Source organism: Sebastes fasciatus, chromosome 7 (genome assembly GCF_043250625.1).
Source record: "Sebastes fasciatus isolate fSebFas1 chromosome 7, fSebFas1.pri, whole genome shotgun sequence".
Classification (NCBI taxonomy): Eukaryota; Metazoa; Chordata; class Actinopteri; order Perciformes; family Sebastidae; genus Sebastes; species Sebastes fasciatus.
This window is the reverse complement of record NC_133801.1, coordinates 3,452,042-3,470,596: the sequence shown is the minus strand read 5'-3', so window position 1 is coordinate 3,470,596 and position 18,555 is coordinate 3,452,042. Positions and strand designations below refer to the sequence as shown.

The window sequence follows — 18,555 nt, the reverse complement described above, 5'->3', positions numbered from 1 at the left end:
TAATCAGACATGTTCACATGATTTGCTTATTTTAACACATCAGTATATAATACATTGTAAGCCAAGTTTCCATCCGATTATAGCACAAATGTTAACCGAATGACGTATTCATTAAGTCTGTTTCCGTTGCACTTTGTTCCATTTTGTTTTCATCGATACAGCAACTATTCCCCCTCAGCCAAGCGTAGAAAAATGCACATAAAACAGGTGGATGAAAACAAACATTTATTTATTTTATTTATTTAGAATTAATTTAACCATGAAAAGCCTCTTTGAGATTAAAAATCTCCTTTTCAAGAGTGTCCTTGCCAAGACAGCACCAGCACCAACAAACCAACAAACAAACCAACAAACAAACAAACCAACAAACCAACGCCGGTGAAAACATAACCTCCTTCCGAGGCCTTCGGCCTTGGCGGAGGTAATGAGCTGTCTGTACATGGCAACAAACACGTCAAAGGAATCTGTCCAGTCAGCCGGATGCAGTCGTAAAATATGACGTGTCTGCTGAAATGGAAGCGTTACTGTTTGAGTTGGACAGTTCAGTTTGAACCATTTTTCTAAAAAGTGTTTCTCTCTCTGTTGCTAAAAGGCTGGATTCAATAGAGAAAACACACACACGTCTATACACACAGGGTAAAGAGAACGATACACAAGCAACAGTGCATTTATGTGTGTGTGTGTGTGTGTGTGTGTTCACAATTACACGTGTCTCCTGTCAACAGGTCTGCAGACCAAACACACCGTGACATAATTACTACAGGAAGAGAAACAGGGTCGACAGAGGTGTGTGTGTGTGTGTGTGTGTGTGTGAGAGTGTGTGTTATAGGGGTGGTCTGGTACAAATCTTGATGGCAGACATAAAAACAAATATACATACACACACGCACACGCACGCACACACACACACACACACGCACACACACACACACACACACACACACACACACACACACACACACACACACACACACACACACACATCCTGTGTTTTCATGTGTCTACCATTGACATGGACCAGTGGAACTAATTGAGCAATGTGTGTGTGTGTGTGTGTGTAGTCTCATGGTGTTGATAAGCAAGCGAGTCGCTTTGACCACATCCATTGCCTCGCATTGATAATCCGAGCAGTTAACGAGACACAACGGGTGTTACAAGGCTTCCTCTCTGCATATATGTGTGTGTGTGTGCGGTTAGCTGTGTGGTAATGTTTGAGCGACGAGGGGTTAACGAACACAGCTGCCGTCAGTTAGAGAGTGTACAGCCAGAACTCTGTATGGTGGTTTACAGTTGACTGTGTGTGTGTGAGTGTGAGTGTGTGTGTGTGTGTGTGTGTGTTCCTGTATGCAAATACAGAATCTAGATATCAACTTTACAAATCAGGGTTGTTTTTCAAATGTTATGACACTTGAAGCCTGCATTTGTAGTGTAATAATATATATATATTTTAAAGGGACTCTATGTAAGAATCAGAAATTGCTTGTTAACAGCGACACCTGTGGCTGTTAAGTCAACGAAAGTCAGCGTCCTGTTGCTCACGCTCGCACTTGTGCTCACTCTATACAGACATGAACGAGCATCGCTTAAAACAGTGAGGCGACACACGTCAGCTAAAACCACAATGTCACTCTATATTTCAGCTGCTTGGCAGTAATGTTAGCTGACCAGACCAAGGTCTCTCCATGAATCAATGCTGATACTGTGTTTTCCTGCTTCAGCCCCCCGACTGCGGTCAGAAGGAACAGGGGAGACACCGGAGTTTTGGTCGGAGACGATAACGTTACTCGCTCCGGAGCCCCGTCTATTCACTCAGCAGCAGGGGAAACGTCACAGGAAACCTCTGTTGGTCTGGAAGAGCTGCAGCATTTATTTCTGCACAAACGTCCACTGCTCATTCACTAGATATTCTCAGAGCTAAACTAGCTCTTCTGCAGTGTGTAGTGTGCCCGCACGCACTTGAGAGGTGGAGCAAGAGAGCGAGTGAGAATAAGCGCGGTGTGTGAGTGAAGGCAGGCAGGCAGAGGAGCAAAGTACAGCAGAGACTCCGGCCCTGGAGACCAAAGCTATACGATCTCCCCTGTGTCTTCTGGCCGCGGTCGGGAGGCTGAAGCAGGAAGAGTTGACACTGTTTAACAGACGGGCTTCACTAGATAGAACTTTGCGGTTTTGGTGCTTCTGTGTAGTTTGAGTTGGAACAGCATAGCCAAACGCGAGGATGCATGGGACACCGACCTGCAATGATTTATACATGTAAGAAGTTACAAACAGTACCTTTAAGAAGCATCTGGAACAATGAATGTGACAATCATGCTGATTGGCTGATGGTTGCTATGATTTTTGGGAGAAAACCTGAGAATATTTGGGCTTTTGTACAAATATGACCACTGATCATTTAAATTTAAGAAGTTGCTGTAAGTGTGTTTTCAGGATTTCTTGGAGTTGTGCAGCCGATTAGACTGTTGTCAGGCTATTAAATAAATAGGCGTTATCAGTCGCTATAAGCCCCATAGATGTGGGTCAGTAGGGGTCTACTACACCCACTAGTAGGTTTCATCATCTAGTCATGTGGTAGATCACCAAAAGGAGGTATAAAACAACATAACAGTGGCCTCTAGCGACCGTAGTAATTATGACAGGAGCAGAAGCGGAAGTCAGGCGCTGTAGTATAGACAGTGTGACAAAACACAGGGTTTTCATCCAGGAGACTGCAAGTTCGCTTCCTGTGTGAAACCAAAAATGCGTAGTTGTCTTTGTAGTTATTTTAACCCAAAACACAATGTTTTTCCCTAAACACGTACAACATTCTTGATGAATTAAAGTAAATTCATATCAAAATCACACACTTTAATAGGCTACTCTATCAAAAAGTCAGCACAACCACAAGCCAAGTATTCTTTTCTGTAGGTCTATAAGGCAACAAATACTTAATTATACTTTTATTAAGTATCAAAAGATTAAGTACAAGTATAAGCCAAGTATACTTAGACCTTTCTGTAAACTTAAGTATACTTTTTTTAAGTATATCTCTGATAAGTACATTAAAAGTAAACTGAAATTATACTCTCTTATTTTAAATGTAATAGAAGTATACTAATGGATAAACTTCTTTTTGGTAAGGGTAACATGACCACTAATTACAGGAAAACTGTACGGAACACGAAAAAAAAAAATCAATAACTTTTGTGGGCTTCTTTTTTGTTATTTGCCAAATTTGGAAAAGAAAAGAGTCACTTTTACGCCTTATAATTCAGATGGTAAGAGCCAACAAGTCATGAATTATGAAGAGCCCATGGTAGAGTTATGGAATATGTATACGCATTAAAAAATAATGTCCCAAGTCCCCAAATGATTAAGTCTGACATACCATGCTAACTAAGAGACAAACAAACACAACCAAAATCCCGATCCATCTCCATCCGCCTACCTTCACAAAATTCCTCTCGTGGACAAAAGTTTATGTTTGGGTTAAAACAGATCAAAGTAGAGGAAGAACTACGGCGTTAACGCGAGCCACCGTGGCTAAACCAACAAAGAAGAGAGTGACAGCTACGGAAATTCACACTTCAGCTCGACTTCAAAGGGAAAAAGGAAGACGACGTCACTGTAACACCGATAAGGTTTGAGTGACGGGTGTTCTCAGAAACACACAGGAAATGATTATGAGCAGAGATGGAGGACGAGATAGGATTACAGCTTTACCTTTAATGGTGTGCTAACAGAGAGGCTGTGACAGTGTGTTAACTCAATACTGATGTGTGTGTGTGTGTGTGTGTGTCTTTCCTGCAGTAGCAGAAGAGAGAGATCTTTTAATACGAGTGTCATGTTGCTTCCTGTCTGTGAAGTGTGTGTGTGAGAGAGAGACATAGAAGCTGACAGAGAGGAACTGCCTGTTACTTACACACACACACACACACACACACACACACACACACACACACACACACACACACACACACACGCTTCTCAGATACTTCTGGTTAGTATGGACAGCTGGTCTGTTGGCGGGAAAACGGAGGCCAGCTGTCACTGGAGAGAGAGAGAGAGAGAGAGAGCGAGCGAAGGTGGGGTTACATACACCAAGAGATGCAAAGAGAGGAAGAACAAGAAGAAAGGGAGTCATCTAGAGACTAAATACACATGTAGCCTCTATAGAGAGGGGGAAACATAACAAGATAAAAGAGGAAGTAAAGCACGGCACAGACAGGAAAAAAATGGAAACAGAGAGGAAGAAAGCTCCTGAGATACCAAGAGAGATGTAACCATACTATCTTTGCAGCTAATGTTTCTATATTAGCTTCACAATCAGCAGAGGAAAAACCTCAGCATCATTTAAATCAAAGCAAACTGTTCTGCCAGTAAAAACAGTTTCCTCCCTGTTGGATTTACTGGTTTAATTGGACAGTAATAACCTCAGCTGCAGAAAGGCAAAACACTTTCTCCCATTACATGTTTCACAGGCTCTGTAATGTGGTATAAGTTACAGAAAGTTGTTGATTGATTGCCGGAAGATTCGGGTACTTTTCCACTCGGAAATCTAGCCATTTTGGCATTTTGTGCAGACTCATTGGCATCACTTTTCGGCCGCAGTAAAAACACGTGATTAATGTTGTGAATTAAACAAAACCACTTAGTTAGGTTTAGGAAAAAACAACATGGTTGGGCTTAAAATTACTACATTTGTGCAGTGAAAATGTGACTTAACATTGTGAACAGCTGATTGCTACGTGAAAGTGAAACTTAACGTACGGGACACAAACAGCGGTCTACTGAATGAAAGCATTGTGTTGTTGATTGATCGACCGCAGTGTTTTCGCTGGAGTATGAAGATGCAAGAGTTCTGCGAGATATAGGTGGCGCCAGCCCATTTAAAACCTTAAAAACAAGCAAATAAAGTCTTAAAATCAATCCTGTAACGGACAGGGAGCCAGTGGAGGGAGGCCAGAACTGGTGTTAAGTGATCTTGTTTAATTTTTCCGGTGAGCAGACGAGCTGCTGCATTCAGTACTAACTGCAGACGATGAAGAGACGACTGCTCTACATCCACATATAAAGAAATACATCTCGAGATCTTTGGGAGAGAGATGGCCTTTACCATGGCTGAAAGTCGAAAAAGCTAGTTTGAACTAAACTAATTTGTTTATCAAATTTGAAAGAGCTGTCAATAATCACGGCAAGATTCTTAACAAAAGGTCGATTTTGAGAAGCTAAAGGGCCAAGAACACCAACAGAGTCATCCAATAAGTCAGGTCATTCAAACATAATGATCTCGGTCTTATTTTCATTAAGATCAAATCCAGTTTTGATATCTTGGAGGACACTACAAATAGTAAAGCTAAGAAGATGTTTTTTTAGAAATGTTCCCTTTTGATCAAAATCAAATATTACGTCATAAAACTAAATCGTTCCCACTAACTCCTGAGAATAATATTTAGCTTTTTAGCTGCTAAATGTTGAAGTAGTGTGCAGTTAATTGTTGAAAACAACTGCCTACTGCTGTTGGAGACTGACCCATACTTTAAGTGTGCCATAAAACCAAGATAAAAGAGGTTTAAAGCAACATAGAGTTGCAGAGTTAGGTGGATATCCCTGTAGTGGTACCTCCAAGTTGGACAAACATTGGTTGGCTGGGCAGGCTACATGGAAGATGGTGAAACTGGGGGGGATGGAGTGAACCGTGCTTGTCCTCCTGGTGAAGCTACAACAGCAGAGCTAGTGACAAAGACTGCAGTGCATAGAGGGACATTAATCTATAAAAAAATAGTTTTTTTTTGTGAAGGGAAAGTCCTGCATAAAATGAAATTTACTTCAAAACTCAAACAGGGAAATTAAATTTAATCTTGGAATGTTTCCTGCAGGGAAGAATAGTCTTTACTGTGGAAGAGAAAGGTTGCTTTACACACAGAGAGAGAGAGACTAATGATGATGGATTAATGTTAACACTACACGTTTAGTGTTTATGAATTGTTTTATCCATCCTCCACTCTTAGTTTATTATTCAATCACATAATAAACATCTCTCTTTCTGATTGAATAATCAGATCATGTTGAATACATTCTCAGTGTCCCTGTATTTTTATGAATAAAATATTTAGTAGGCCTACTTTTTAAACTTAATAGAAAATGTACTGAAAACTTTAACCTGCTGGTTCAAAGCCCTCCACAAAAATACCCAACATAATCTGTAGGAGGCAAAATTGCATGAAAATGTGCACATTTCTCTCTCTCTCTCTCCAATAAGGCCTTCTTTCAGCATCCAGTTTCAATGAGGTTAATTATCTGTCTCCTAATTGGCCTCAGGGTGCACACACACACACAAAATACACACGCACACACACACACACACACACACACACACACACACACACACACACACACACACACACACACCCCCAGGGAAAAGAGCAAAGGGATGAAGTGACTCCACATAAATCTTCAACCGATAGCAACAACAGTGTGCACACACACACACACACACACACACACACACACACACACACACACACACACACACACACACATATAGATGGATACACACACATACACACAGATGAATGCTCTCACACAAATGTTTTATTTTCATAAATGCAAAGTTAATGTAAAGTTATCGTAAAGTTAAGTTCACCTTAGTTTTCTTACCTATTTCTAGTTTAGCTTTTAGTTAAAAACTTTTTAAATTTTAGCTTTTATTCTCAGCCTTTAGCTTTATTTGACAACTTTTTAGTTCAGTTTTGGGAAAAGAGAGTAAAACATGACAGTAAATCTCGCTGGGCATTCAGAGTTTTTATATATATGTAAAGATTAATCATGTTTAATTCAATCATATTTGGTTTTGGATCTGATCAGGATTTCAGTTTTACTTCTAAAATGTCCGTGTTTTTATTGTGATCACCAAACAGATGTTTTATGTTGGTTTATTTCCAGTTATAATCTTCAACACACACTCTTGCAGACTCAACACTACGTGTTTTCAAATGCACACACATGCACACAGGCTGACAAACAAACACACACACACATGCACACACAGGCAGGAGTCAGGGAGCGTGGTAAAATAAGGGTGAATAGTGAAAAGCACCTATTTATTCCCGCTCCCTCAGGTCTCCTGGGACACACACTGGTAGGAACAATGACCGGTTTAACTCCATCCACAGACCTGCACACACACACACACACACACCAGTCTGTCTGAGACACGCATATAAACACGGTATCACACACACATCTGCTGCTGAACACAGACATACACTCTCACACTTTCTGTCAGCAGTGGAAGAAGTATTCAGATCCTTTACTTGTACTTTTCTTTACTTTTACTAGTAAAAGTACTAATACCACACTGTGAAAATACGCCGCTATAAGTAAAAGGACAAACCTATAAATAAAAGTACGTAAATATTATCAGCAAAATGTACTTAAAGTAAAAATATTCCCTATCAGTGTTTTACTATGATACTTGATGTTTCTGGATTAATGATGTTTGTGCTAAGTTTAACTGATACTGCTCAGAAAAACACAAACATTCAATTCAATCAATCAATTCAAAATCACCAAATTTGGAGATGCATGTACAATATTTACCTCTGAGATGTAGTGGAGTAGAAGTATAAAGTTGCATCAAATGGAAATACTCAAGTAGAGTACAAGTACCTTGAATACATACTTCCAGTAAATGTACTTTGTTACATTCCACCTCTGGTTTAAGACACTTGAGAACAAACTTTGAGACACTAGTAAAGCAGTATGTAACGGTTAGTTAACCTAAATATATGTGAATCTACATACTGACTAGTTGGTTAATTCATTTTTATTTGTCAGATGTTTAAGAGTCAGTTCTTCTTTCTTTCCTCCCTGATATGTTCTGAACACAGTCAGCATATTTAAAGATTGTAAGACTTCTTTAGTCCTCCAGAAACCGCCTGTTTCCATTCATTATTGTACAGCATGCATAGCCTTCACAATAAATAGAAAGTTTGCGCTTCATTTTTTGAGTTAAAACTAAAAGACGTTCTGTAATTCCTCCGTGTGTCTCCCCCTGTCTCTATCTCTTTAGAATATACGTAGCTTCATTTTCCCACCCTTCCTCTTGCTTTCTAACCCTCTCTTTGTTAATTTCTTTCTCTTCTCGTTCTTTATTTCTTCTCTTTCTCCGCGGTCCCTTCCCCCAGTTTTCCCACCTCCATGCTCCATCAGAAGCACCACAAAGCCTGCCCCTGCCCCTAGCAACCACTGCGCCGCCGCCTCTGCCCCGGCAACAGGACGTCGTCAGGGCTGCTGACCCCTGACCCCATCACAGCTGCTCAGCCATCGCATATCCCACAATCCCCTGCTCCCTGCTCGCTCCCGTGACCAGGGGGGTCACACACGGGAATCAGCGGTGAATAATCGCTTTCACTTTGTCCTCTGTCCATAATCTAAAATAGGAGGAGAGGAAGCGAGGAGAGGAAAGGAAAGAAGAGTAAATGAAAGGAAGGAAGGAGAGGAGATAAGAGGACAGGAAAGCGAACAAGGACAGAAGATGTGAGGAGAGCAGAGACAAATAGAGGATATGAAAAGAAAGCGAGTCGTCATGTTGAGCGCCGTGTGGAGGCAATAGATATGCTCTGAATATGGAATTTAGCACCTTTAATAAAAGAAGGTTGATTGCCGTTATGACTCTTCAGTCTTCCCCTGTCCAAGTGGATCAATGACCCAACACAGTGGCCAGATATTGCTTATCTGGACATCTATACATATGTGATTGAATCACCAGGTATCGTCAGGTTAATCCTGTAAATAACCAACCTGTTAATAGCCAACTGTTTGATCTATAGACTGAGATTTAGTTGGAGATGACAGTCTGATGCTGTTATAGTGCAGCAGCCTCCCATTCAAGCTAACTATCCATCAGTAGTAACTGTAACCAGCATCTTTTAGCAATCTACCACACTGACGGTGAATATTCACGCATCTTACGTGCCTCAAATCTCAGTGTGAAAACCTTGGTTAACCCGCTTTTCGGCCTTCTCTCCTTATGTGATTCTTTCCCCAAAAGGGGGCGTGGCCTGATTGATTGGCACCTGATGACGTGATGCCGGTCTGGTCTATATGTCAAGAAAAAGTTAGAAATGCGTCTGCATTAGTGTGGACCACAGACTGTATCTAAGAAGTGGACGCAGTCACCGTGATGTCACCCATTGGTTTGTGGACTACTGTTTTGAAGCCTTGAGTTCGGCATTTTGGCCATCGCCATCTTGGTATTTGGACGTTGCCATGTTGATTTTTTTGCAACCAGAAGTGACACGAGAGGGTGGAGCTAAGAACAACCGAACGCTGAATAAGACATTTTCAGGTGACTAAAAAAGTTTTCATGAAGTGAAAACACACTGTGAAAGGGTTAAAGTTCTAAGACGTCAGCATTGGCTTCACTTTTCAGAACCGGAGATCGCCCACTGATGTGGACGTGGCCTTGGTCAGGTTTGATTAATACTATATTTTATGCTCAATAACCAACATTTAAAGTTGCTGTCAGATGATAGTTTCTACCACAATCATTATCTGTAAATTACAGTGTTTTCCAGCATATTGTTTTATTAATGTCTGAGTGTCACAGCCTCCACAAGAGCATTTGAACCTTAATATCAGTAAATCAACAATAAAAGATGAATGACAGTTTAAATGGGTGAATATTCATTATGTGCGACTCAGCTGACTGACTCCAACTTCCACTGCTCTCTCTCTGCTCAGCTGACAGTTTAGGATAAACAGCTCCGTTAAACCATTAAAGTACAGTGATCGTATAATACCAACAGCAGGCTTCAACACAGAGCTGCGAGAACAACAACTCACCACTCATTACAGGAATAATCAGCCACATCCTTCGCCCGCAGGCAGATAAGTGCACTGTGTTTAAGTGGCTCTGTGTGCATCAGTGCTGTTGTGTGTATGTAGGCTCGAATGTGTGAAAGCTTTTGTGTGTATAGTTTATTCCTTTGAGCACCAAGTGTCCTCAGGAGGAGAGCAAAAGAAAACAGACAATTTGTCTCTTAGAAGGGGTTTAAGTGACATTAAGTGACATTTTCATAATATGATTTAACCATCACACAAATCAGAGGGTTTGAAAATGAAGACTTATTTTCTGTGACTGCTTTATATATTTCTATGAGTGCTGCTTTACTCTGTGCAGTGAGGAATGATTTCAGATATTTTGGGTGCGCTCACTTTAGTTTTACCTTCATGGAGTGTTTCAATCATCTGTTGGTTTGTTTACAACCAATCGGATCCCAGTCTGAACGTGATTCTTGCCTGTCTGACGTTTTATTAGATGTCGCTGTGTTGCCTGATCTCAGTTATTACTTTGATGAGTACAAAGTTATAAGCAATTGACATGATGACCAAAACTACAAAAATAAGACCCAAGTTGTAATATAATACGTATCATGATACATGGGGTTACGATTCAATATATTGCGAAACTGTAAGCAAGATGATATATTGCAATTTTTTAAAATAAAATTTTAGGAAAACTGTCATATTATAAAGAAGACACAGCAGGCAGACAAAGTTAGCGACTAGCTGGTGATGAACGTGGAACATCTAGCAGATTCAGGGCCCTATCATTTTAATAACAGTTGGTGGAGACCAAAACAGAGCTAAAAGTAAAGTGAATATTGGACTTCACCAGGTGGCCAGAAACATAACTGCAAATGAATGCTAGTGTAGCCAGTCCGTTCTCATTCCCAGGGCGTAAATTACTGACATTTTGTCATGCCCATGGCGTATGATACCAACGCACAAGGCACTCTTTAGCGACAAGAGGAAACGCACCAGGCTTTCAATTTACTACAATGTAAACCCCTCCACAGCAACAGTAAACGCTCAGAGAAAGTAACTGTAGTTTAAAGAGTGAAAAGACACACTAAGGGCGGGCGGGACAGGAGATGGACGGGTCCAACAAACACAAGTTTTTTTTGTCCAGGCGACCGCTGTTCGTGTCCTGTGCATTAGGTTGAACTTTCACTTTTACAATCAGCTGTTCATTCCTGTCCCGTGTTCACAACGTTGAGTCTCAAGCGTAGTCATTTTAAACCCAACTATGATGTTTTGTGGCCTAAAGCTAAGCAGGTGCTTTTGTTTAATTCACAACGTTAAGCACATGATCACTGCTTAAAGCGTGAGTATGTGGCAAGTTGGGATGAGAACGTGTTGATGTAGCTCTGTGTTTGCTGCTTGTGTAAATAAGACTCTATTATGATCAAATATAAGCTGATAATATTTCAGTCTTGTGTTTACAGTTTGTTGCTGTGATCAAAAGTAAATTTGATTAAATACATTTAAATATAAATATAAATATAAATATGAATGTATTGTAAACCATCTGTGATATCAGTGTCTCGACGATAGCAGCTGACATGCTGCTCTTGTGTTATTTGTAGTTTCACGGATGGTTCCAGTAGAACGACTTCCTGCTTGTTTGTTTTGAGGTTTCAGAGCTGCGGTCGGTCCGGTGACGTATTACGCACAGGAGACGCTCGTCAGTTTCTGATGATGTCGGTCAAGAACAGAGGCACAGCGTGGTGCAGCTCACCACTGAAACAATACATCAGAAATACCATCACCAAAATGAAAAGAGCAAATAAATGAGTTGAATGTGCAGTTTAGTTTAGAGGGTGATTGTATTCAATAGCGATGCAGTGTTTGTCTGTCTCTGTGAGCGTCTTGGTTCCAGGTGCTGTCCCCAGTGTAACCTGAGCTGGTCTTTATTAATAAATAATGCATCCGAACCAGTCAGCTCATCAGTCAGCCAGTAGCTCCGGCTTATTCTGCCTTTTGCCCTCCAAAGGACAGATACAGACACATACACACTTATAATCATACACACACACAGATATAGAACAACATCACAGTCTGAGATAATCTGACTGTTTCTATCTTCAGGATTCAATTTCAGGGATTCTTTATTTTGTCGTGTCACCTGGAGCCACCTCACCGATCATGAATCCTGAATAGTAAGTGTTGTTTCTTTCTGTATGCTGTGTGTTACTTCCTACAAAACACATATACTGTGAAGACACTGACATCTTCTCTCTAACAGTGACTGCTGACATGAAAAGTTAGGAGACAATATAAGAGCCTTGTTTCCGACCTGGATAAAGTGTTCATGGAGATATATTTGCAGCTTTGTGCTCATGTGTTAACTGAGATCCCTTATTTAAATATGTTGCTTTAATTCTATATGTATGTAAGTAAAATATGAAATACAACATAGGTGATCTTGTAGTTGTGAATTTTCTGCATAGACTATTGTAGGTAACTTGCAGTTAGGTCACTAGGCCCCTGTGGCTTATGGGTATTGTAGTCCGTCAGTTGCCACATCAAACTGACGAAGAAAGTGGGTCTTGTCCCACACAACTGTGCTCTGTTCTGTTACTTTCTTTGTTAATTTCTTTTGATCTGAGGATTATTTTTAGTTAGTAATAGGTTATTTTAAGAGGTAATGTGCCACAGTCTCTAATCACTATTAAACTATGTAGTTCAACGTATCCTCATACAACAGTACAGTACATAGTCTTTTTCAAAATAAACTTCCTTCTTCACAGGAAACAACTTGGCTAGGTTTAGGCAACAAAACTACTTGGTTAGGTTTAGGAAAAAGATTGTGGTTTGGATTAAAATAACTATACGGAAATTATGCAACTTCAGTATGGAAGTTATGTGACAAATAAATAATAAAATGTTGACTTCTGGTTTCACACGGGACATGAACAACGACCTCCTGGGCGAAAGTCTGGTGTTTTTGGACCCATCCATGACCCACCGCGACCTCCTCGCCTACGTGACGTTTGTCGTTCTTTATACTTACTGGTTTTACGATTACGTGGTTTACACACAAATTGATTCCGTGGGATATATGAGTATTACAGTGCATTACTTTTCGCATAGCTACAGACGGTGTATGAGAACAGCCTGTATAGCCCAATATGGACAATAGAGCTCAGGAGGCTTGTTTACATCCCAATAACTTTAACTTCACGTCTTCAATAGCTGTTTACAGAATATAACATCATGATTAATATCTACAAAACTTACTTAATGACAAACATGAACACCTTCCTGCATCCTAGTGGAACACACTGAATGTTTTTACGTGTGTGTACATCTATCCCCCTCCAGTGACTACCTGTTCAAACTTCTTCTGATCGGTGACTCTGGAGTCGGGAAGTCATGTCTGCTGCTGCGCTTCGCGGTAGGCCTCTAAACACACATACACACACACTTCATTTTAAACACTTGCACTGTGTGTTGTTGATCGTATGTCACACCCCCCCTCAGGATGACACCTACACCGAGAGCTACATCTCCACCATCGGAGTCGACTTCAAGATCAGAACCATCGACATGGACAGCAAGACAGTGAAACTGCAGATTGTAAGAGTTTGTCGGGGAAGTGGGTTCTCGTTGGGAAACACCATCTTGTTTGTTTGTTAAAGCAAAAAAGTGTCATGAAAACTCGGTGTATCTGAGTCGGGACTGACTTTCACACCATCTTCCTCTCTGCGTGTCTTCCTCAGTGGGACACAGCAGGTCAGGAGAGGTTTCGAACCATCACCTCCAGCTACTACAGAGGAGCTCACGGCATCATCATCGTCTACGACGTCACTGAGCAGGTCAGTGTGTGTTTCTGCCACATCATCAACACAATAATAGGAGAGAGTTTGAACATTAACTTCTCTTCTCCTCCTCCTCCACAGGAGTCCTTTAACAATGTGAAGCAGTGGCTGGACGAGATAGATCGTTACGCCTGTGAAAATGTCTCCAGGCTGCTGGTGGGGAACAAGTCTGACCTTGTTAGTAAGAAAGTGGTGGATGTCGCAACTGCTCAGGTAACAGGCTACACACCTCTAAATACTATTAAACTCCAACCATCACTGTAGCAGCTGTAATGCTCATTAAACGTCAGAAAACTAAATTTGATGCTTAAAAAATGGAAAGACAACATTGTTGTTGTAGATCCTCCTTGCAGGGCAAAATGCAATCTGGGAACCCGTTGGCTATCTGAACTGATGATGGATAAGGGGCTATATTTCTGGGGTTCTGGTGTAGACCTCTGTTTCCGTGTGCTGCTCATTGTTTACAGTCCGATTAGCAACTTGAGATGACGAGACCGGAGTTGGAGTTGAGAGACGACGTGTATGACTGGATTGTTTCACAAGCAGCCAGTTTACAAGCTAATTTTAATCCAATAAAAAAGCGAAATCATCGTCAGACGATAGCTGGTGGGTTCCCAGATTGCATTTTGCCCAATGAGTACCTCCTCTTTTGGCCTCTACACGGACTGTTTGGCTGCATTCAATCAACGCCGGCTCAAACGTGATTGGTCGATACTACTCGGAATACAAACGAAAACCAGAACGCTTCCGATACCAAAATGTTAAAGGCCCTGCGCCGTCGGCTCTAGTCTGCCCGTGTTGGAGGCTTTTCGGCCGATTCAGCATGTTGAATCTGCAGCGCAGCTCGCCTGTGAGAGAAATCACGCTGAGTGGCTGTTCAGATTAAGCGAATCAGTACACGAGAAGAGAAACGGACGGAGAAACGTTCATCTCTGATCATTTCAACACACGGGTATTTTCACAATGACATGGCCATCTGGAATGAAGCTAAGTGGTGAGCGAGAGTGAAAATGGTCGGCAAACGCCGCTTTGTTTCATGTACGTATCATAACAACGGCTTGCATATCCACCGTTTAGGTCTTCCGGTTTCCCTTTTTGAAAGACAAATACAGACTACCGCCACCTGCTGGTGTGGACAGTTATTTCCTCTCACGCAGGCGCAGAACGTACGTGGTCTTTGCGGTGTGTTCGAGTGCAACTTTTTGGCCAAGACAAAGGCGACGTAATGGCTGGCCTTTGTCGCTGCGAGTTCTTTAACGTCGTTTTGGTGTGTCTGGGCCTCAAAATGTAAAGTTTGTCCTGAGTTTGTTGTTAGTTGTGTCATATTTGAACTACAATGTTAACGTTTTACATGCTATATTTGCAATAATTTTTAAAGTACAACTGAGGTGGACAGTGATTCAGTGATTAGTTTAAGAGTTCCTGTCATGAACTTTGACCTGATGGTGCCGCTGGATGGAAATTCAAAGTAACTTTTAGCTTCGGGAGAATTTCCCCTTTTCCTCCGCTACATTTATCTGAAGGCTAGAGTTGCTTTGCAGATTTGTGTACCTGTCATACATAATGTAAACTCATAAATTATGATGGTGTAGTTTAAAGATACCCAACAGAATATAAAGCAGTTACACCACCTTCAATATTAAATGCTTACATGTCAACTCATCAATAATTTAAGACTCTGAGGGGATTCATTTTCACAGTGAGTACACTTTTCATCATGAGCACACCTGCTAATACTTTTATGCAGGACTTCATGGAGTACTTGTACACCGTGGTATTTGATGATTTTGCATATTTGTGATTATTTCTTACATTTCGTCTCCCTCCTTGATCCCTGGATCCTTTTCTCCCATCCCCCCTCTGTCTCCCTGCAGGACCTGGCCTCGTCTCTGAAGGTCCCCTTCCTGGAGACCAGTGCTAAGAGCTCTGATAACGTGGAGAGGGCTTTCCTCACCATGGCCTCTGAGATCCACAAGCGCGTGGCCAGTGAGGGAGGGGGGATGCAGGGCGAGTCGAAAGAGGCCAGGGCCCAGAGTGCCAAGATCAACAGCGCCCCTCTGTGGCTGGGAGGGGAAAAACAGACGCAGGAGGCGAGTAACTGCTGCTGAGCAGGAGACGACACCACGATGACATGACCACACTGTTCAAAAGAGAGTCATTTGAAACACTTGCAGGACTATGTGATTGCTTTGGACACACACATTGTCAGAAATTTTGACTTCTTTGCTATTGAACTAAAAACATCTATGAAAATATGACTTTTCAGAAAGAAAAGTGTTTTTAGCTTGACGACAATATATTTTGGAGCTTGGTATTTTTGAATTAAATATCTAATGACATATCTGCTTTATTAAGGAGCAGAGACAAACAGGACAGATGGTAGACATATTTGAAACTCAGCCAAATGAACAACCTGGACACAGTGAGTTTGGGAAGAGTTTTATAAATACATTAATGACTATTTACTGTATCACTCCTTCAACTCAATATGCTGCACCCAATTTGACTGCTATTAGGCCATTAAATACCATAGATGTGGGTCATTAGGGGCCTACTATGTTGTAAAAGTGAAAGTGAAACTTAAAAACAACATGTTATAACATGTAAAACTGAATGAAACGTCACGTTTTGAACACAAACAAAAGGGCTTCTTTGGGTTTAGGCAACAAAACTACAACTTCTTTAGATTTAAACTACAAAACTACAACTTTTTTAGAATTAAGCAACAAAACGACAACTTCTTTAGGTTTAGGCAATAAAACTACAACTTCTTTAGATTTAAGCAACAAAACTACAACTTTTTTAGATTTAACCAAAAAAACGACAACTTCTTTAGGTTTAGGCAATAAAACTACAACTTCTTTGGGTTTAGGCAACAAAACTACAACTTCTTTAGATTTAAACTACAAAACTACAACTTTTTTAGAATTAAGCAACAAAACGACAACTTCTTTAGGTTTAGGCAATAAAACGACAACTTCTTTAGGTTTAGGCAATAAAACTACAACTTCTTTAGATTTAAGCAACAAAACTACAACTTTTTTAGATTTAACCAAAAAAACGACAACTTCTTTAGGTTTAGGCAATAAAACTACAACTTCTTTAGGTTTGGGCAATAAAACTACAACTTATATAGGTTTAGGCAATACAATTACAACTTCTTTAGGTTTAGACAATAAAATTACAACTTCTTTAGGTTTAGGCAAAAAAACAAAACCCTTAGGTTTGGGCAATAAAACTACAACTTCTTTAGGTTTGGGCAATAAAACTACAACTTATTTAGGTTAAGGCAATAAAATTACAACTTCTTTAGGTTTAGACAATAAAACTACAACTTATATAGGTTTAGGCAATACAATTACAACTTCTTTAGGTTTAGACAATAAAATTACAACTTCTTTAGGTTTAGGCAAAAAAAAAAAACCCTTAGGTTTGGGCAATAAAACTACAACTTCTTTAGGTTTGGGCAATAAAACTACAACTTATTTAGGTTAAGGCAATAAAATTACAACTTCTTTAGGTTTAGACAATAAAACTACAACTTATATAGGTTTAGGCAATACAATTACAACTTCTTTAGGTTTAGACAATAAAATTACAACTTCTTTAGGTTTAGGCAAAAAAACAACAACCTTAGGTTTAGGCAACAAAACTACAACTTCTTTAGGTTTAGGCAAAAAAAACCCCCCACTAAGGTTTAGGCAATAAAACTACAACTTCTTTAGGATTAGGCAATAAAATTACAACTTCTTTAGGTTTAGGCAAAAAACAAACAAACTAAGGTTTAGGCAATAAAACTACAACTTCTTTAGGTTTAGGCAATAAAACAACAGTTAGGTTTAGGCAATAAAACTACAACTTCTTTAGGTTTAGGCAATACAATTACAACTTTTTTAGTTTTAGGTAAAAAAAACAAAACAGTTAAGTTTAGGGAAAAACATTGTGATTTGGGTTTAAATAACTACGAACACAAAGACGACTACACGTTGTTGGTTTCCCATGGGATGCGAACTCCAGTCTCCTGGGTGAAAACCCAACCTCAACCCCTTATTGAGTTTCACACTGTCTATATTACAGCGCCCGTCTTCTGCTTCTGCTCCTGTCATAATTACCACAGGTGCTAGAGGTCACTGTTGTGTTCTTTTATACCTTCTTTCGGTGATCTACCATGTGAAGAGACTATAAAACCTAGTGGGTGTAGTAGGCCATATTGACCCACATCTATGGGGCTTATAGCCACTGATAATGCCTATTTAATAGCCTGACAACAGTCTAATTGACTGGATAAAAGATGGAAGTAGCAAAAAGTGGAATTGCAAACATGTCACATGAAAACAGCAATATTTGAATAATAGTTGACACTCAACACAGAATGAGAGGAGTTGTATGATATTAGCAATTTGAGCCGCAGCTGTGATGGATGAATTTACTGTGTGATTTAAACTGTCAGTTACCGTCATTTCCCTCAGAGGTGATTTATCGTATTTATGAGTTTTTGTTGTGTTTCGCATGTTGTTCTTTTATGTCAATAAAGACACCTCACGAGTCTTGATGCTGACGTTTAAAAAATTAGAAATATATAAATGTAAGTGTAACTATGTATATGCAAGCGTTATCTGATCACCTCTCTGGTTAATCTTTGGTTAAGTTTAGGCTTCAACAAGTGGAAGATCACTGTCGTGGTTAAAAGAACCCAACTCGTTGTACGAGACAGGATACAACTAAATGTTATCATAGGTCATTTTTAGAGTTTGAATAAAATATATATGCTGTTATGCTATCGACTCACATTATTAAGCAAAGAATATAATCAGATTTTTGTACCTTGACTAATACTAGGGGCTAAAGTCAGGATATCGCAGCCTCTGCTGCTTTGACTTTGGTCATTCTTTTTTTTTTATTTGTCTCT

The 18,555-nt window shown here is 40.2% G+C and overlaps 1 protein-coding gene and 1 long non-coding RNA gene across 3 annotated transcripts; one reads left to right on the top strand and one right to left on the bottom strand.

The window, feature by feature from the left end:
• Positions 1-1,446: 1,446 nt before the first annotated feature.
• On the bottom strand, positions 1,447-3,704 carry LOC141771118 (uncharacterized). Its single transcript, XR_012594676.1, has 2 exons — positions 3,425-3,704; positions 1,447-2,232 (listed from the first exon to the last, which is right to left on the bottom strand). It is a non-coding gene; the product is annotated as an uncharacterized LOC141771118 (long non-coding RNA).
• A 7,213-nt stretch (positions 3,705-10,917) lies between these two features.
• Positions 10,918-17,705, top strand: LOC141771101 (ras-related protein Rab-1B-like). Of its 2 annotated transcripts, XR_012594671.1 has the most exons (7): positions 10,918-11,984; positions 13,150-13,222; positions 13,309-13,404; positions 13,548-13,643; positions 13,728-13,859; positions 15,521-16,302; positions 16,423-17,705. XR_012594671.1 is itself a non-coding variant. In XM_074641028.1 (6 exons), the coding sequence occupies exons 1-6, from the start codon at positions 11,971-11,973 to the stop codon at positions 15,752-15,754; spliced, it is 645 nt and encodes a 214-aa protein (XP_074497129.1). In that variant the 5' UTR covers positions 10,918-11,970; the 3' UTR covers positions 15,755-17,705. The 2 variants fall into 2 exon arrangements, 1 of the variants encoding a protein (XP_074497129.1); XM_074641028.1 differs by having other exon boundaries at positions 15,521-17,705.
• Positions 17,706-18,555: the final 850 nt, after the last annotated feature.